This window comes from Strix aluco, chromosome 6 (assembly GCF_031877795.1).
Source record: "Strix aluco isolate bStrAlu1 chromosome 6, bStrAlu1.hap1, whole genome shotgun sequence".
NCBI classification, from domain to species: Eukaryota; Metazoa; Chordata; class Aves; order Strigiformes; family Strigidae; genus Strix; species Strix aluco.
In genome coordinates this window covers 29,607,191-29,628,075 of record NC_133936.1, presented here as the reverse complement: position 1 = coordinate 29,628,075, position 20,885 = coordinate 29,607,191, and the positions used below count along the sequence as shown (strand labels likewise).

The window sequence follows — 20,885 nt, the reverse complement described above, 5'->3', positions numbered from 1 at the left end:
CAAGGAGCTTAAATACTCCAAATATTGGAGGTATGAGACCCTGCTAGGGGCCTCTGCACAGAGAGGACTCATTCTGGGAAGCAGAGTGAATTTGAACTGTGAGACACACTTGTGGGGAAGGGGAAATCACATGGCCCGGAAGGGAAGGAAATGTCTGAATGAATCCTGGACAAGGCTCGCTACTGCATTTCATGCCAGCAGTGCCTGTGCCAGCAAATGGAGGGGACAGCTAATTTAACAGAAGTGCTGAGCAAGCAGAAATTGCTGGGACATGAGTGTGGGGGGAGGTGTGTGGGACCCCAGTCACTGAGTTCACACAGACATTATGGCAGATCAACGGGGAGGACCTGAACCGCAGCAGCAGTGCTGGTGGGCACCACAGAAGAGCAGGAAAGGGCTTTCCCAAGGTGCCCTTAACCTGGGGACAACCACACGACCAAGGCAAGTGACAGAGCAGGACCAGCCCAGCACCATGGCTTCTTTAACCCCCCTCTCCCCATACGCCAAAGCTCTCATGTGAACCACCTCAAGCTTGCCTCACCTGGCCACGCAACAGCACCCGCAAGGCTTAGAAGGGCTAAACACCCATATGTACCCTCCCTCCTGCTCACTCCCATCTCTGTGTGCCTCCCAGAAACATGGCAAGAACATGCAGCAGCTCCCAGGGCTCAAGGCATCCTTGCCGACCGCATCTGCTAGTGCAGATCCCACAGCTCTGGCAGCCTGAATTGCTCCTCATTATTTATTGTTCATTTCGTTCTCTGGAATGGTGCGATCCCCTCTTAGGATTTGTGCCCTTTCATTTCCAGGCCTCAGTAACTCCTGAACTACAGTTTCATGCGGTTTTGTGATTGTTAACCCAGCATGCAGACGGGGCTACGGCCATAAAAGCTCAATGAATCTTGTAGGGCAAAAGACAGGCTGTGAAAGCATTTTCTCCTTCATTTGCAGTCAAAGAACATACTCTCACCACCACGAAAGATGCAACAGCAGCCAGGTTTTCCAAGGAACAGTGTTTCCTTATTGCTGTGCAGAGGAGAAAGGACTATTACTGCTCAGAGTAATCTTTTAGCCCTCATCAGAAAAAGGATCCCTCGCAGATTAAACCCTCCAGGCCTGTAAAATCTCTCTGTTCTCTTCCCTTCTGTTGGCTGCAAGACTCACCAAGCCACATGCAAAAGAGACAAAAAGGCTTTTACCTTGTGGTTTTTCCCGTGTCGGTACATCATCCAGTCCTCCCCATTGGTGCTGACCTCCAGCTTGTAGGTACGGACATAGTAGCCATTCTGGGTTTCTCTGGAGATGGCACCCTGTGTGGCAATGGCTGTGAGCACAGTCAGGAAGTGGAGGTCCACCTTTCCAGGGGAAAAAGGGACAGGAGAGAGAGAGGTGACCACCTGAGAGTCTAAGCTGGCTAGTTAGTTCCTCCCTCAGTCTCTGAAAAATGAAAAGGTGCAAATTCAGTCTGTCTCACTACATCTGGGGGCCCACATTTCAACAGGTACAACCCACCCAGGCTGACTTCAGCAGGATGCTTGCAGATAGGACCACAGGACAAGAGTAACTAAGGATCTTGATGTCTGTCCATATGGGACCATCACAAAGCCTTCTTTCTGCCTTAGACCAAGCAACACGATCTGCACAGAAGCTCACGTCCATTAAAACAGGACTGAGGTTGACTTCTTCCATGTAAAATAAAAGCATGATGTCCAATTAGCAAGTACTGCAGTTCTTGGTTTTCCCTTGGTTGTTTGGTTTTTTGGGTTTTTTTGGGTTTTTTTTTACAATGTGGGTTGAAAAAGGTCAGCAGAGCTGGCTTGGTAGCACTGCCATGAATGAAGAATGAGATGTCTGCTAGAGGCAATGACATGCACCACCTCCTGTTCCTATTGCTCTCTAGCAAGCAGGGTCTCATGGCAATGTGACACAGCCAGAAGTCCCGTGCAGAGTCTGTGGCTTATAACCAGCTTCCAGGGAAAGCCTTTGCTCTGTCATCTCCCTACCTGACATTAGCCTCATGCTCCCTGCATCACTGATGAGATAAATATTATTCTAGTTGTTTTTCCAAGCACCCCTGGAGACTTCAGTCCTCAGGCCAGTGGCAGAGTCAGTGGCCTTTGTAAGTGGCAGAGGGCTCCTCAGCCTCTGTCAATATGCTGGGAGGTTCATCAAGGTTTTGGGCAGGAAGGACGGGGTGGGAGAGGGACAACGAGTTGAGTCAGCCCTCGTGCAGGCATGCTAATGGGAGAGCCAGCCCATTGCATTTCATGGAGGCACTGCAGCTCCCCTACTGCTTGCTCCCCATGAGCCACAGAGGCAATAAAAAATTCAACAAGCCTTATGGTCAAGGATCAGTTTAACAGCATGACGCTCCATTTGGAAGAAGTGAGGGGGCTGGAAAGCTTGCATACCTGGAGGTACTCTTTGTTGCTGTCCACATTGGGGGTCCAGCCGTTGTCATCACTGTTGAGCCGGCTCTGTTGAGGGGTCCATCGCCCATCTGAGTAGGTGGAGGAGGCACTGATCTGCATGTTGGAGATCCTGCCAGACTCCATCCCCAGCGGCACATTGCACTGGAAGTCTGAAGCAGACATACACACACAGAGATCAGCCTACAGTCTCTGTATTTCACTCCCAAGTGGAAGGCAGCCCTGAACTATCCTCCCCACAGCTAACCCCAAGCAAAGCTGCCTGCCTGGAAACATGAACAGATCTGCACCATCTTGCAGGTTGTGTGTGCTCACAGATGGCACTGAGAAATTAAAGATGAGGCAGCTTTATGTTTGTGTGGCCCTCTGAAAACTAATACAGTCTAGATCTTTCTCCCTTTCTCTATCTTCTTTACCTTTGCAGTTTTGACATAATTCTGTCCCTTCCCTCCCTCCCTCCATCTCCACCAAGATGTCCCAAGTCCCCTTGCCACAAAGTTCCCCATCTTCTTGAAGGCAGGAGGTGAAATCTAAGCATTGACAAGGCAAGGAGTATGGGCAGGCACAACAGGAGGGTGCTTACTGCTGTGCCGCCCGCAGGAATGTCAAGGCCTGGAACAGGCAGGTGTAAAGGTTTTGTGTGCATGTGAGAGTATGGATACATGTGCGGATGTGTCTGTGTATATGTGCATGCGCTATATGTGATATCAGGCCCATAGGAATTAACCAGCCAAGAATATGAAAAACTCTCTGGTATGCTTTCATTTGGGCTTCCTCACTTCTAAAGCTTTAAAAGTCATAATTAGCTCAATCTTACTGCACATCTCTCATATTTTACGGCAGCTGTCCTGTAAACACAATAGCAAATAAAACATTGATAGGAAATACCACATGGGCCCAAGCGTGCTGCTGCTGTAAACCAATGGGTCTCCACCAAACTGCCTGTTTTTAATGTGGCCAAGTCAACCCTGGGTAGAAATGATGGGCCAAGCTAAGATCTCAGCAGTATTATTAAAGTTTCAGGCCTGGCCCTTTAAAAAGCTCTTGTGCTTGGTTTCTTAAGCTTTGTGTGTCATTAACATTTTATTTCCTAATCCTTTTAAAGAACAGAATAGAAAGAAGATTAAAGAACAGATCAACTGAGTGTGGAGATAGGTAATGGTGAAGAGCTCATGCTTGTCTGTAACTCTCACAGCCTCAGCAGAACATCCCTAACTCAGTCACAGAGCAAGATCCTATAACCCAGCTGCCCTAGCGCTGCACAACCCCTACTTTACCCTGCTCTCTGTCATGAGCTTTCAGTGTCAGGTCAGGGGCCCCCTCTCTTTCTCTGGGACTGAGGGGTGTCCTGAAGGCTTCTTCTGTTGTATCACAGGTTTACTGTGAACAGAGGTCAAGAACTGTAGCTCTGATGTAAAAATACCATGGGAAAATAATCTTGAATCTTTCCTTGCCTGCAAGTGTTATCACAAAGAATCAAAATGCTCTTCATTCTCAAAACACACAACTTACTTCCTCACCCCACATCAATTTACCTCCCTTAACAAGGGATCTAAAACAAATTTTGTTTGGAAATTCTTAGAGCTTTAGGCATTTTTTAATTAGACAGTCAAGAAATTCCAATTTGTAGTTTGGGGCTATGAATTTTTGGAAAACCAGAGAGAGAGAGGGGGAGAGTATTTTCCCCTGTGCCTTAATGAATCTGCTGCACCTGCTGGGCTGAAGTCTGCTAAATCCTTTGGGCTGAGCACATACATGAAGGATTCTATCCCAAAAGGTATTGAGAAGACTTCACAAGCAAGTGAAAAGTCAAAGAAAGGTCAGAAAGTGTGATTCTTACTGAAATCTCACTTCTATCAGAAACAGAGAACACACCTAGTGTAACTGCTGTCTGCATTGCTGGTAGGGGACCAGCCCCTGGACACACTCCTGCCTGCCTCACTCTTGCATGTGCCAAGTGAAAGACTTGGGCAAAACAGGTGACACGACTGCCTAAATCATATGCAGACATTACCAACTTACTTTCTGGGACTTCTTGCTGGATCAAGTAGTACTGAGCAGAGAAACCGTCTTTAGCCACTGCCAGGTCCGTGTGGAAGGTGAGTGAGAGGACGCCGGTGGTTGAGCGGATGTCTGACGGCATCTTAGTGCCACAGTACCTGCCTATCAAGGGGCCAACTGCAAAAGAAAGAGCAGCAAAGATAACGCTTGGTTTTCCACTGGCCTTCTGGGTCACCAGCAGATTGGCATCACTCAGCAGGGAGAGCAAGACTGATTGGCATAAAAGAAAGGCTTTGGGGATGGGCTATTTTTCACATCCGCTGGCCTGGTGCCATGCAGTACGCCATGCAGAAATATCCACTGCAGCAGGCGTTGCTCTGCAATTGCCAGGAAATGCTCCAAACTGCTCTGTTTCTCAGTGTTGGTATAGGGTAGGGAGGTCCTCCCAGCACTGCATGAACCTGCTGCCCTTTCCTGAGGGAGGACTGGTGGTATCTTGAAGTGTCCCATGGGGCTTTTCAGATCAGTGGTTACAAGAAAGCAGTAGTTTGGGGCTTAATGCGTGCAGCCTTCTGCAAGCGTACTGTCCCCACAGCTGGCCACCGAGCACCCCGATGGCAGGCTGCATGCTGCAGCCATGTCTGAGGTTAGACATCTTTGGCATTCAGACACAGACTGCACAGTTTTGAAGCTTTGTGAGACACCAAGAGAGACTGAGGACAGCAGTGCAGCACTCCATGGCTTACCCTGAGGGATACCATCCCAGATATCCAGCCAGTCGTACTTGCAGTCTCCTTCCCCTGCCTGCAGTGGGTCATGCTCGAGATCGAAGAGCAGAAAGTGGAGGAGGATTTCTGTCTTTGGCTTGGCTATGATGGTGAAGACACAGTCCAGGTTGTGTGGATACTTGTCAGGGAAACCTGGAGACTCAATAGTGCCGTTGGAGGCAGTGAAGTTTCTGGAGCAGTCCTCAGAGCCTGTAGTGGCAGGAAAAAACCCAGAGCCTTAGCAACAGTGCAGCTTAATGCCAACATCTTGACACTGCGGAAGCCCCATTTTGAGCTTAGAGGGGTTGTGTATGCACTTCCGGAAAGGTCCTGTAGCCCATGACCTGTGTGAATTCCTGCAAGGACCCACAGGGTGATTTTCACAGCTTTCCACAGGTGGCGAGACAAGATCCGTGTGTTCACTGGAGTGGACAGCATGGTTCTAAATTCCTCAGACAGCTCTGCAAACGTATCCTGTACACCACCGGTGATCCTCCTGCCAATTACTCCAAAAACAGGACTAGGAGAGTTATCCTATCCAAAGCCACCCAAAGTCACGGCTGTGATTTGGCAGGCCAGCACCCTGCCATGTCCCCCACACTGGTGGTGGTGGCTCAGGTGGGGAAGGGAGACCATACCGAGCTGGGCTAGGCTTCAGCCCTATCCACTGTAAGCTGGCCCCCAAACAACAACTTGCCAGGAGGCCCATGTCCATTGCCCCAAAGCCTGCGGAGGGGTCAGCCAGCATACAGGGGGCTGCCATAGGCAGTCCTCACTGCCGCGGCTGCCACATGTCGCAGCAGCTCCACGTCTGATGGAGAAGCCCCTGTTTGGGGAGGGGGCTGCCTGGGAAAGGGCAGAGAGGAGTAATGGGGATGTCATCTCTTTGGAAAAGCTGTCCCCAGGGGCTGGTCTCCTGCAACCTTCACCCCTCCAGCACAGACATCTGTGCCTCAGTTTCCTCTCAAGAAAATCAGGAAGCACAAATATTTACACAGTGAAAGGGCCCCGGGGAGGGCACCAATGTCTCCACTGTTAGCTGGAAACCCTCGGGAAGTGCGCAGTTAGCCTGTGGCCTCCTGAGACCCACGCAAGGGCCAGCTCCAGTATATGTCCCCACAACATGGCTACAGCAAGAGCCAGGGTAACAGGGGCCATGGCAGGGGGATCTCTGCTGAGAGGAGGAACAGAGGCCTCTTTCTCACAGACTGAACCATCCGCACCAGAAATGCAAGTTATTTCTATGCTTAAGGAAGACCTTTGCGTGGTGAGGAGGGCAGACAATGTTGCCTCTTATTTATTGCTGACCTCAGCACTGGCCTCGGCTGCAGCCGGGCCAGCTCGGTGCCCCCTCTCATACAGCCAAGGTGCCTCGGGGTGGCTGGGGAAAGGGGAATTCATACCACGGTGACTTTGAAACTGCTGCACTGTGGAGACAGGACAATAGGCAACAGAAATCTGCAGCCTGGAGCTATCAGAGGCAAAAGGGGATGTTGGAGAGGCTGCCATCACTGCAACCCGGCATTAGCATTTGCAAAGGTTTCTGCTTCAGTTTTACTGGGACACCCTCCTTCTCCTCTACAAATCCTTCTGCTCCGGTTCTTCCAGGCAGCACACAAGCCTTCCTGGGACTAATAGGAGACTTGTTATTCAATTCAGCATTAACCTACAGGAGTCAGGCCAGCAGCCCGCAGTAATAGCAGGATCCGGCACTGCATTATGCAGTGCCTAGCTGGAGAGCTACTCAGGAGAGGCTCTTAATTGACTACCTAATGAAGCAGCCAGCTTTTCTGGTGTGAACCTGTGGGGTAAAACACAGAGGCAAAAAATAAGGCCAAACACAAATCACAGCATAATGCCACGAACAGGGATAAGGGTGTACTTCGTTCCAAACATTGTGAAATAGATAAATAGGAAAAATAACATAAGCTCTGAGCTAGGGAGAAAATCAAAGACTAAACCCAGAGTCAGGGACTGTCCTCTAGAGACAGGAGAGACATAACTATGTCACTGCATTAGACAGCAAGTTTCCTCATGTGAGGCTCTTATTGCATTTGGCATCTTTGCCTACAGTTTGGCTGATAGCAGCAAACACAATGATCAGCTTTTTATAAGGAAGCTGCAGATAATCAACGGGAGTCATGCTGGCTTCGGCAGCATGGACCAGCCTGAGAGGAGACTTTGATGCCCAGCAATGGAGAGCTCAGGCCAGCCCTGCCAAACTGACTCACAAAGTGAGCAGCAGGGTGGCTGGACCAGCTAGGGCAGGCGGCTCTTTTGTCAGCCCACGGACCGCTGACTGATACCCATCAGGGGATTCAAAGACTGGTATGCAGTTGTTTGTATGCATATTGCTCTTCTCTCACACTGTGATAAGGGAAATTTAGCACAAGGTATGGAAATAAATGCTCAGTTTAAAAGAGTTAGTTTTTTAGGTCACCTTTAAAAGAGAAAAAAGCTGTAGCCACGTTGCCTTTACTGATGTGGACAATTGCAATCCAATGACCTTTAAAGCTGGTGACACCCTTGCTGGCTACTCTGACAGCTCAGACAGAAACCCAGCACTGCCCACTGCTCTCCCTGGGAACCCTGGAGTGGGGACAGGGGCCAGGCAGACGAGGTGGGCTGGCGGTGCTCCTGGATCACAGGCTCATCCCTGCTCCTGTGCCAAAATCTGCCTTGCCAGGCTGGATTTTGTGGGCTGTGGCTGGAAGAAAGCATGTCTATTTCTGGAGAGGGTATTTCTCTGCAGGGAGTGGTGGTGGTGAAAGGAGCTCCAACACTTCAGACCTGAGGGCAGCTCTGTAGGGACCTACATCAAGAGACACAAACTCAGCTCCAGCCTCCATTCAACATCTGCTCTCTCCCAGACCAGCCCTTACTTCCTCTCCCTCCCTACCAGCAGTAACAAAAATCTCCTTTTCCCATTGAATTTGGCACCTTGCTGGCTCCCACCCAGGCAGAGAGGGTTCTGGCCTGCCATTCCTTCCCACAGCCACACTAAGCCTGGCCTGGCCACCTCAGCCAGCTGGACCACTCCACATTGCCCCATGCCCTGACTCACGGCATGGACCCCATGTGAGGACAGGCACAACCCAGCACAGTCCGCTGGGCTCAGTGTACAGGGAGTGAAAGGCAAGGGAGGTTGGGGTAGGTCGGCAGTCTTCCCACCTGAACACAGGCATTCTTTGCCATTCTCCAAGCTGGCAACTGGCCTCAGCAAACTGCAACAGCGAGATGAACCACTAAACTCTTTCAGGACTAATCTGCATCCTAACCATTAAGAAACAGCAGTGGTGAGCTGGCTGCACCACAACAGATCAATGGCCAGTTATATAGCCCAGGCAACCACCAGCCACAGCACTTTCCTCATCTACCTGAATGTCCAGACACCTCCCGCCCTCACCATTTCACAGTGAATTTGGGGAGTCCCATTCCCATCTTCTTGCAGCAGAGTCTCCGCATTCACATCTACCTGTGACTGGGTTGCAGGCTGTCTGCGCACCTCTGCCTGCTGCACAGCTGGGCCAGGGCCCCCAGCACTGGTGCCTGTGCTCCCTGCTTTCCCTTTGAAGAGGCTGGGTGAGCGACACTGTTGTGCTCCTTTCTGGTTCTTCACCAGGCGTGGGCAATTTTTTCATGCTGGATGCGATGACGTGAAAGCCGCATGTGTGTTTTCTTCCAACGCACCACCGAAGGAATGTGGGCACAGGGCAGGCGCCCACGTCCCCATGCAAAACACACTCTTGTTCCCTCAGCGTGCAGGCACACCTCTCTCATCCGCACACACTGAGCAGGTTTTATTTTCTCAAGCCTCCTTCTTCCCAGACACACAATTCTGGCAAATATTTAGACAGATACACTATTAAAATGCCTCTGAGCAGCTTCTCCTTTCCTCAACAATGGTTCAGTATTAAACAGAATTATGAACAGTTCCTCTTATACCTCCCTGGAAAGGTGTTGCCTCAACCCTTGACAGCACTGCTGACAGCAGTCCCTTGAAAACCAGAGCTCCCCAGTTACAAAACCCCGCTTCCAGGGAGAGAAAACACAGCGTCATTGATCAGCCCTGAATCGAAACTCCACAGGAGGGGGAGCTCCATGCGCTCCTAACAGAGGGACAATCCCCTCTTAGCCCTAACAAGCTTCACACATGCCAGGGAGAAGAGATACATGTTTCTAGTCCTCAAATACAAGAGCACATTTATGGAGGAACCCTGCTTTTGATGCCACACTGTGATCCAAAAAAGCACTATCATGTGCCACTAACATCTTCTTGGAAATGGATGAAACAGACTTGCTTAAATTAAAAAAGAACAAAAACAAAGGAGCCCTTTATCTCTGGAGAACATGCTAAAAATCATATTGAAAAGGTGGCCAAAGACACCTCCCTGTGAATATCATTATGGCAAACAGCCTGGGAGATAGGCACTGACTCAAGACACTCACCTGTCTTGTAGATCTCATAGCGCAGGGAGAAGCCGGCACCTTGCCGTGCATAGTCCGAGGTGAACCTGATGTAGAGAGAGGGGCCAGAAGAGATGATGGTAGGAGGTGCTATGTTCCCACAGTGCTTGCCCAGCAGGTCTGCCACTTCACTGTCCCCATCTCGGATCTCGATGTAGTCATACCTGTGGAGGCAGGTGAAATGGCAGTAAAACCATCTGTCAGGGAGACGCTTCAGGATGCCAGGAACAAACACTAAACACTTCTTTATATCTGTATATTTCACAGAACATCTTCCAGACAGGTACCTGGGACTCTGTCACTCACACCACACCACAACACACACCCCCCAATACATTTTTTCCCTTTTGTCTGTCTGGCTACATTTAAGTCCTTTCCTCTATTGCTCCTCACATCATTAATTTATTGCACCCACATCCACTTCAACTTCACAGCCAACATGCAATATTTAGGACACAATTTTCCCCCATTTCCACAAGACTTCTTTGGCATGGGAGAAGCTCAGATACAACTCTTCTGGGGCAGCTCTCCTTCCTTTACCTCTCTCCTTAAGTGCCACTGTGCTACTTAGCACAGCTCAGTTTATTCCACTGTTTGGGAGAGATTTGGCCAAGCACACACCAAGCATGAAACAAATAGTCAGTGTTCAATCCATGTGAGCTGGTAGCTATTTTGTGCACTGACACCACATTGGTCCTCTAACAAGCATGGCCAGTACACTTACTTAGCACTTGGCCAGTAATGCAGATCTATTAAGTGCTAACAAAGATATCCTGTGGATGAGAAGTGCTGTGTAAGAGCTAGGTAACCACATTCACTATTGCCTGATCCTTGTACACTCAGTAACTGCAACCTGCCTTTGCTAAGCCCTACCTGGAGATGTCCCACCTGCCCACTGGCATGGCTCCTGGGCATCTGAATGGTCTGGGGGAGGAATGTGTAGAGTTGGAGGAATTGCCTCCTGGTACAGAGACAAAAGCTTGTTGCAAATTCTGGCTGGAAGGGGAAACTCCCACAGATTCCTTCGTATTTTCTAGGCCATGACTAATGGCAAGGTAGTATCAGGCTCTGTCTTGCTGTGAAGAAACAAACAGCTTTTATGTGAACATCTTGTTCTTCGGCTGCTTTCTAACACCCACGCTCTCCCGCCCCTCTTCTCCTCCTCTCTGGCCAGCTCGCTATTTACAGAAACTGCCCATCTCTCTTTGACTGTTTATTCACTTTGTATCAACCTGTTTGAACAACATGCTACAGCTCTTCTCACGGGGCCAGGGAGGGAAAAAGCACTTCCAGGCTGCCAGGAATCTGCCTTTCTTCTTTGTCACAAGATCTCCTGTTTGGGAATGGAGAGTTGAAAGGAGAAGTAGCTTGCTGGATACAGAATGATCCTCATGTGACTCATTCCTGTTCTGCAAAGCACACATCGGCAGGCAACAATCTCAAAACAAACTTAAAGGGACTCCATGTGCTCCTTCACAAAGAAAGATGGCCCGGATGGCTTTGGTTTCACTCCCTTCTGGGACTAAATCAGGCTGAGAGCCAGAAGCAAAATGCCTGCAGATGAAGCCCTGTCTACACCAGACCAAGCACTCAGCTAGCTGCAATCACCCAGTCTTTAACTTCATTACAGACTCAATTGGCTTGGCCAAGGTGAAATCCAAGCGGTCTTGAGAAGAGGGACTCACACAGGAATAACATTTGGCTTAGCTTTAGTGGACACTGAGCAATGTCAATGAAGATCTGTTCCCTCTGCTCTCTCTTCAGCTCTGTGTAGCTTCCTATCACCTTGTGACCCCTTATTACCCTGACACCGTCCAGCAGCACCCTGTATGACCCCACTAATGTCCATCATGTGTGGCTTGATCCCCTTGTCTCCCCAGGGAGGAGGAACATAGTGCACAGTGTTAGTGCTTCTTTTAAGTAGAATTTTTTCCTCTTTGTTTGTCTATTTGTTTAAAGTAGTGCTGAGCAAACAGCAAGGACATTTTGTTCTCTAAATAACTACTTGCTTTCAGTGTCCTTGCAGCCCTTCCACACCAGAAGTACATATCTGTGCCTCAAGACTACTGGCTACTAGTGAAATTGTGAATATGTGGCAAAAAAATAATTTGGCGAAAACATGAATGTTGGCAAAACACAGCTAACTGAGCGGACTGTAAAAGCTACCATTTGCATGGCACAGGCAGAGGTTAGCTGCATCCCAGGGAATCACATCTGTTTGTGTACTCGTGGGGTTATAACTCGCCAACACAGTACATGACTTCAACAACTTGACTGTAATGATCACAGGTTCTGCTGTAGCCAACACACCAAACATCCTAGTGTTGTCCACATGGTGCCTCAAACCACTCTGCTCTAGGAGCCCTGGCAATTTCAGAAGCAAATTCTGGACCAAGAAATATTTGCTTACTGAATGGGTGAATAACTTCCAATAATACATACAATTTGGGAATATTGCAATCTGCTCATGGGCAATCTGCAAATGGAAAATTAAAAGAATGAATCTAGTAAGTAAATCATCAGGAAATATTTGCCTCTTTGAATTAAACCCTGTTTGGCTTCATCCAAGCATCTAACTGAGCTTTCTCCTACTAGAGCTAATCCTTAATAAATCAAATGTTACAAACAACTAAAAAAAGCCCCTAGGAGAAGGTCAGGGAATCATTTTTGCCAAATGTAAAATGAATATAAATGCATAAGAGTTTTCTTCCCCAGTTAAAAAATGTTGGCCCAAGCCCTCTGCTCCTCATGAGGCAAAACTCTCTTTCTTCAGGTCATATAAACAGAGTGTGAATTGGGAGAGTATTACACTCAGGAGGTAACTGCTGCCCAGATGAGCAGGAGCACCTACTTGCTCTCCAACATAGCAATTAAGCTTTACGCTTTCAAAATGAAACAGCAAAGATGTCTGGTCCAAACCATGAAACTTGCAAACTTCAGCAAGAACACTGACTTATCCCCACCACAGACTCTTTTGGCATCATGTGCTTCAGTCATGTCCATGCCTTGGCCCACAATCAAACAAGTTGATAAACCCCATTCTCCTCACGTTGGGTCACAGGCCATGTTAAAATCTAGTCTGGCCAGATCTTCGCTTCTGTTAAGCTTAAGCATGGTTTCCAGACTTTTTTCTTCCCGTGTGAAAAACAAGAAGAAAAATTGGAAGGAAGAAACCCCAACCCTGGGGATGCTTTCCACTCTAACAATTTAATTTCCAGATAATTACAGACTAGGGCACAGCTGGGTGGGACACATTTATGCAGTGATGGTATCCAGACTGTCTTGACAAGCATCCAGCAATTTGCATTTCACTCATATAACCAAATCCATTGTTTCAGTCAATGTGCACCAACATCCTTGTGGGCTGACCACTCCAGCTTTACCTCCACTGGGCAAGCTGACATCTCCAAGTACATTTCATGGCCACTTCTCCCCATCTAGACATTGCTCCAATGAACCAGCCATAAATATGTGAGGAGAGGGTGCAGCATTTGTAACCCACAAGTATAGTCAATGGATTAACCAACTCTTCTTGCAGGGAAGGTGACCGCAGTTGGCTGCTCCTCCAGCGGCAGGATATTTCCAGCTGCTGCTTGAGTGGGAAGGCCAGCCAGTTGGTTTGAAACCGCCTCAGAGGTTTCCACCAGGGAGTTTTAAGGCAGAGAGGCAAAGCTGAAGTGCTGTTAACTGCCCAGACAATGGGGGGTTGAGAAAGGAGGGAAATGAATTGCTTAGACACTCTTCTTGGAGCTGTTTAACAGAATTAAACAGAAAATGTTCAATGCTTACAAATATTGCTGCGTTTTTATTAAAGATTTTTAATAGAAAGTGCTTTGCTGATGTTAAGAGAGCTTTTATAAACTGATTATAAAGCACTTCTAATGCCTGCATTACTCATGCTTGCTTGCTTGCTTTTTCCTCCAGTCAACCCTCTCTGCTTCCCAGTCTTTCCTTTCTCCCCTTGTTTCCCTAAATGACTTTGCTGATGGCTTTCCAAACAAGTCTACAAGGCACAATAAAGGCAAACAACCCCCAGTTGCAGTGATTAGGAGAAGACCTCCACCTTTTCAGTCCTCTTCTGTTGTGAAATAGCTAATCTGGTCCCTGGCCACTGAGATGTGCTCCATCGTCCCCTGAGGCCAGCCCAGACCGCCCAGGTGCCCACCCAGGCACTGGTGAGCTCCAGAAAACCTATGACCCACCTGGGGAGCAGCACCAGAAAGCCTGCACCATTCCTCTGGATGCTCCTCTCCTGAGGCATACAACTCAGCACAAAGCACAGTTTTGGGACTCCACACAATCAACAAGCCTATTGCCCCTCAGCCCCAGGTCCTAAGAGATGTTGACTCCTTCCCCACTGAAACATGCTTCAAGGACATTACAGGGACATTAGCTTAGGATGGAGAGAAACATAAACAATAAATCATTTGTATGTTCACAGCCATAACGTGAGTCCTCCCAATACATAAACTTGTGCAAGCCTTGCTTCAAAGCCTGAGGAGGGCTGGCTCCCCAGACCAAGCTCTGACCTAGCTGTCAGCTTTCTCAGTCTCTTCCTGGAGCTATGATTTGAAGTAGGTGAGGGCTCACATGCAGCTAAGCCCAGTTTCCATTGCTTGTCAGGGCCTGAGAGAGTCACAAGGCTCTAACCTGAACTTCCCCAACGTTTAATTTGGAGCTGTTATTTATAGGCATTTCCACGGGGCTCATGACTGCACCTGGCAAACAGTAATGATGGGATCCTCAGAGACCCTGGGAGGTAGGAAGGCAGTGACGAGCAGTGGCTGGCCCAAGTCACACAGGAAGTTTGCAGCACAGCCAAGAATAGAAGCCAGCCTTGATTAGATAGATTATATTATATTGGAGGAGTCTGGCCTAGATAGACAGAGAGACAAATAGGTACTGACTGCGTGCCAAGAGCCCCAAATTTGGGAGTGCCCAGTGTTGACTTGAGCCTTCAAGACCCCTGGTCTGCTTGAATCATGTGTCACAGTGTCTCGAATGCATCTGCTGAGAATAGGAAGAGAAACTACAATTCTAGTGAAATTCAGTAGACATTAATACTCTCTGCAGGTAGCTGGGGGAAGGCGTGGGGAACCTGCTTAGCCACAGCAGCTAGTAAATTCAATTGTTCCCTCTGAAAAGGTGGCAGGTGGTTTGTTTCTCAGAAACTGTCATAAAAAGCCTAAGGTTTTATAAACATCCTCTAAGAAAAGGCTGTTTCTTAAAAATGAAATAGCAGCTGCAGTATAGAGATAGTTAAGAAATGGTGAACCAGCATCTCTGTGCTTGTTTTGCAATCAAGCAGCGGCTAGAATTAATGTCCATTACATGCTAGCTAGCTTAGTCAATTTTTCTGTGTCACCACCCATCTTCACGCTCTTTCATATGCCACCTTGAAACCAAATCCTTATTTCATGGGTGGTCACATTATGAAAGACAAGAAAACTTTTCTGTGATGTTTATGCAATCTTGAGCAACTGCAGAACATACCCTTCAAAGGTTAAATTGCTGCAGAAGCTACTGGGGACTTCCAAACGTTATTTTTTTTTATAGCCATGATGGCAGAGGCAAGCACCACTACTGTCTAATGAAACAGGAGCAATGAAGTTTGATCTTAGCTGCCAGCCCTTAATCAGAGTAATTAATTATAAATACAGCAGATGAATTGGATTCTCCTCTGACTTGAACTGAGTTTACACATGTGTAACTCATCATTTTAAGGGTAATCACTCCTAATTTATCCTGGGGTGAGAAGAGAATCAGTCCTCATAGACACAGATCCTGATATAGATTTGTGCACAGACCTAAAAAGCTTGTATCATACCTAGCTTTAGCCAACTAAATGTCCTCCGTTCCCAGTGGAAGCAGACTCCTCACACCCAGCTTGGGATGGGATTAATCATTCTTCTATGCTGACGACAGAGGTAGTTTAAATCCCTCTCATTGACTGAACCTGGACTTTGAGTGGCTGAACATCAGAGAGATGAATCTGGTCTCAGTCTGCAGCTTGCGGAACCGCTTTTGCCCATGCTGTGGCAAAACACACTCAGAAAACAGGCAGAGCTTGCCCTTGTTTTGCCCTGATGGAAATAACTGCCCCTGGCAACAGCAGAGAGAAGTAGGCTACCATTGCTCTGAATCTGAAGGGATTTCACTGACTAAAATGACCAAAATCTGATGGCAGCAGGGGAGAGCCAGGCCTAGGGGTGAGGGGGGCATAATTTCTTAGGATTTCTCGGAAGTTTGTTTTGAATTTGTTGCATCCGATTACATCTTGTGTAATCACAGTACTGTGGGATTTTGTAATCATTTCACTGTGCTTTGGATTATTTTCTTATCTCCACAAAAATCTGACCAGAATTTCTGAGAAATGAGAAAAATCCAGTCATCCAGTCAAAGAAAAAAAAAAACAGAGACACAGAGGGAGAGAAAATAACCCTAACAGATTGGAAAACTTCTTCAAAAATGCCTTGAAGACAAAAATTGGAAACTACAAATAGCCTCTATTTATACTCCTTCGGTTGTTTTCACCCCCGTACAAGCAGCACTGATGGGAAGTCTTTCAGCAGTTACTGCTAACTTATGTGGAAAAAAAAAAAATAAGGTAGCCAAAATACATCTTGCAAAGGGAAGAATAAAACATAGCTGCAAACTGCTCCTGTGGCAAGTTCTGATTCAGGAGGGAATTTCAGCTCCTAGCATGCTGCATGCTGCTGCACCCCCTGAGACGGGAGAGCAAAGTCTCCCCTGAGCTTTGCCGTTCATCCTCAGGCTGCCTTCCTCAAGCTGTGTTGCCAGATCACTGCAGAAAGTCGCGTTGGAGTAGAGAAGTGCTCTCATCTGGGGCATGTCTGGAAAACCGTTCATTATATAAGAAAACAAGATGTGCTAATGTGCACTTTAGGGGTTTTCTGCAGGCTGTTGTTCAGGAGTTACACATGGCTGTTTAATTTTATTTCTGTCTCCAAAACCATCTCTATAAATTCCTCACCCTTCTATCTTTAGCTACAGGGGTCTTTTGTTGCAAAATGTCTTTGGTATTCTTTGGGGGGAAAAAATCATGGTTAAACCAGGAATCAAATATATAAAACATGTTAAGAATAAGCCCCCTTTCCATGGCATTCTGCCTTCTGTTGTGGCTCTAAGGGAACTGAAACAACTCACAACCCTTTCATACCCCAAAATGCAGGACACTTGAGAAACTGCATTTGCACTTTCCTCCTTCTGCCACAATCCATCTGTGGAAAAAATTAGACTTTGGTTTCTATGTCATTTCACTGTCACCACTCACAGGCTCTTGATCACTAACAGAAAGAAAAAAAATATATATAATAAAAGATAACAACAACAAGAGGAAAATTTATTGCCAGAAAGCAGTGAAGCAGGCAGAAGGTAGGGGGCAAATGCTCACTTTGTTTGCTTTGCAGTGGGAGGAACAGGTGAACAGGCTCCTATCTCCAGATGGGATCTGGTGCCTGACAGCCCAGGCAATAGATGGAGTCCAGCTTGGGCCATGCTGGCCCTGGTGGCTGAAGGTCTGGGGACTGGCTGGCACTTGCTGATGAGGATTAGGGGACACTCGCACACTCTGCTGTGCCAGCCCTGTTCCCAGAGGAAAACACCCTCCACAGAGCTGTTGCAAGTGATGTCCCATCGCACCTCACAGGCACAGTATCAGTCATGGCCTTAGACACAACTTGCTGTGAAGAATGAAAGAGCTGGTAATAACTGAGATCAGATGGGAGCTTTGCAGCTCAGCTTTCCACATATCACTCATTTGCACTGGCTTCTTTCAGCACAAAACTGAAACAAACACCTCATTAAGCACCAATTGTATAAAAGAGGTTGCAAGAACAGAGCCATGACCAGCCCACCCTTGCGCTCCTGGCTGTCTACATCCCTCATTAATGATGGATGGTCACCCGGGGACCAGCCCACCATGGGACAGCTTTCTGACCCCACCATTTCTCAGACACAGCCTGTTCACAGTCCAGCTCTTGCGTTAGCTGATACACAAGTAAGCAAAGCTTTGCTGCCAAGGCTGGCCTGCAACCTCTGCTATTTGTGCACTTCCACAACAACTCGACCGTGCCAGCTTGTAGTAAGAGCGGTTTCTGGGGCAAACAGCACACCAAACCTGCCTGATCCCTCCTTGCATGCTATGTAGGTAGCATAGCATCTCCTATCCCCTTCTCCCACCAAAATACGGGCACTTGCAGCTCAACAGCCATCTGAACCAAGTCTCTCCAAGGGTCTGAGCACACCTGATCAATGCCTGGACAAGAGCGAGCGCTCTGTCACGCACACATCACGCCTTGCTGCATGTTTGCAGCAGCGGTGGCCTCCCAGCCGGGTCCTGGAGGCAGCAGTATCTATCTGGGGGAGTGGGAGGAATTAGCCATTTGCAGGGGCTGATTGGTACCCTTGAGGTGAGCTCAGCCCTGCCTGGGACAGCAGGTTGGAGAGGCAGTCAGGCTGAGACAGAGATGAGGGAGTGGGCTGCTGCATGAAGCTGGTTGGTACCTTCTCTCCTTAATACGCTCTGTGAACAGGGGGATGGGAGCATCCCTCTTTCTCCCACAAACAAGGGTCCTGCCACTGCTTTGTTCAGGAAGATTTTCTTTGAAGCAACTCTTTGTGTCACCCTCTCACTCAGCTGCAACACTGCATCTGCTTTGTCCTGCCAGCTCAGCCATGTAGTGTTTACAAGCCTCCCTCACCCTTCCAGGCTGTGGTTCAGCTCCATTGACACTGAAGGCAACAGACTCCTCTCTCGGCGTGTGATGAATCAATTACTTCCTCTGACACTCTATTACTATAGCCCTTACATCTCCAGATTGCAGATGAAAAGACAGGCTGAGAAGGGGGACAGAGAAGGGGAGAGGTCTCCTGAGGTCTCCTTCAATTGAGTTGTTGGACATCTGAAGAAATCCCCATCTGCCATACTTAAAGACACAGAGAGATGTTTGCTCCTGAACGGCAGAAAAATCAGAGGGTTTTCACAAAAGAAAACCTAAGAAATCAAATGGGTCAAAAAACTTCAACAAGATGCAGTGAACATAGATCAATGGTGAGTCAGTCCCCTCTGCTGATGGAGATCCCAGACCTTGTTCCTGCCCATGATTATCAGCCAAACATCAGTATTACCAAAGGCACAACATGTGAGAGCCAGGCATTACATCTTCCCTTTTCACTGCAAAATAACAACGTAAATGAAACCTCACACCAACACTGCATAAAGAGGAAGGAAGCTGAGCACATGCCTCAAACTCTCATGCTGCTGGTGGGGGGGGTCCTGCTACTTATTGGACATCCGTCAACAACGCCAGCTCCGAGGGTTCCCTGGAGGTTTCTAATACGTTGAGCACTTCCCGTGCAAACACCCTGCATGTGGCACAGCCTCAGCAGGCATGGGGCTGAGCGCAGGTGCTCTCCCACCATCAGTGGGCGAGTGCTGCCTGGCTCAACAAAGGGGGACCCCACCTCAAAAACAGGGGTGCGCCCTTCCTCAACACCGACCACAATGTCTTCTCTACCTCTGCAAGAAGTGACATTTGGGGCAGCCACAGCATACACACAGAGCAGCTGCCCTGCCAGTTTCTATGCCGTTTGTAACAGGACTAAGTCTTTGGCATAGGATTCCTGCTGTCAGACCCCAGTGTTTCAGGCTCTGCTTCTAGCAAATTATTAAACTCTTAATATCTCCATGTCTGACCCAGTGCTACTTTAAAACCACCACCATACTACTGGACTGTGATCGCTCAGCAATGCTGTACATAGATCCCAAGAATTCCTTAGGATTCAGAGGGGAAAAAAAAACAGCAAAAAAAACCCTGGGTTATTCACTTTTTCTAATGATCTACTGATCTACTTGCTAAGCCAGCATAAGGAAGGCTTTCTATGGTGTGTTTGAACCGATATATCAAAGACAGTTGCATAAAACATCCTAGCTGTGATTAGTGGACCATGACTGCTATTAACTTATAAGGAATTCCAGGATCACCAGACTGTGGTTTGCAACATATTATTACATTGCCATTCAATAGTGGTGTGCAGTCGCTTGATTTAAAGAAAACGGAGACTAGTCTTAGACTCAAAACTAACCTCCCCCAATTCTTTCAAATAAGCTCTGTGCTGAGCTCTGGCCAAAAGCAACCAGAAATTTCTTCTGTTTTCAGTCTGCTCTTTGCAGTCTGTTCTTTTTATTTCGCATTCATATTTAATTGCAGAATTCACACCCGGCCAGAAAAGGCTGGGAACGAACCAGTCGTCATCTGCAGCTCTCTGACCTGCTCCTATGTGATGCTGCTATGCAGCAGCCTTTGGAGGGGAGTGTGCAATGGACTGTTGCTATCTAGTCTGAGTTTTATGCCTGCAGATGCCCAGGTCTTCTCTTCTTTATAAGGCTGGGAATTTAAAGTGATTTGCCAAAGCAGGAACAGTAAATCAATAGCAGGGAAGGGGAAGAACCCAAATCTCACAACTCCTAGACTCGATATTGCTGGCAAGTCTGTCACTCCCCTGTTAAAGCCTGACAATAGATGATATCCATTAAAAAGGCTGCATGTAGGTAAGGCAAACAGTTGCTCATTAAAAGCCTAAGCCAGTTCCTATGGAAATCAAGGTAAAACCTCCCACTGCTTTTACTGGGCTTTGTGTCTGGTCCTTAACAAAAAAGGGGTAATTTTTAAAATGTCATTCTGGCACTTTCCTTACGTTCACTAAACCTTCTAACTCCTACATCCAGACAGCAAACACATGACATGGAAGAGCACTGCTAACCCCACAGTGTGATGCAAAAAAAGTGACCGAGACTCATATCCCCACAGATATTTAGGCTCCTGAGACCAACCTCTTTGGGATGAGCCTCTCTGAATGGTGTCAGCCAGTGCGTCGGAGCACTGTTGCAGAGACAGCCAACGGCCTTGGGTTCTTTGATGAAAGGATCTCAATGCTATGGTTATCAACAGGCCATTTCAGTGGGATTGCTCTACTACTGTCCTATGGCATCTGCGCTAAGAGGTGTCAGCAAAGACACAGGGGGCTTGGAGCAGGAGCATGGCTTGCACTCACGCTCACAAAAGGTACACAGTTTCCGACACTTTTAGCTGGATCCTGAACCCAGTTAGTAAAGGAGTCACCACAGCCAGCCCTATGCTCACTCCCTCCCCAGACGCTGTGGGGGACCCTCGCTGGTCAAAGAGTCTGAGTAAGAAGT

The 20,885-nt window shown here is 47.9% G+C and overlaps 1 protein-coding gene across 6 annotated transcripts in view; it reads right to left on the bottom strand.

Moving 5' to 3' along the window:
• Positions 1-20,885, bottom strand: part of NRP2 (neuropilin 2) — a 90,055-nt gene that overhangs the window by 50,927 nt on the left and 18,243 nt on the right. For all 6 annotated transcript variants that reach the window (XM_074829340.1, XM_074829342.1, XM_074829341.1 and 3 more), the window contains exons 3-7: positions 9,647-9,828; positions 5,177-5,407; positions 4,452-4,607; positions 2,412-2,581; positions 1,200-1,355 (exon numbers count right to left, since the gene is read on the bottom strand). In XM_074829340.1, the coding sequence (XP_074685441.1) occupies positions 1,200-1,355; positions 2,412-2,581; positions 4,452-4,607; positions 5,177-5,407; positions 9,647-9,828 (895 nt within the window). The remainder of the gene's footprint in view (positions 1-1,199; positions 1,356-2,411; positions 2,582-4,451; positions 4,608-5,176; positions 5,408-9,646; positions 9,829-20,885) is intronic.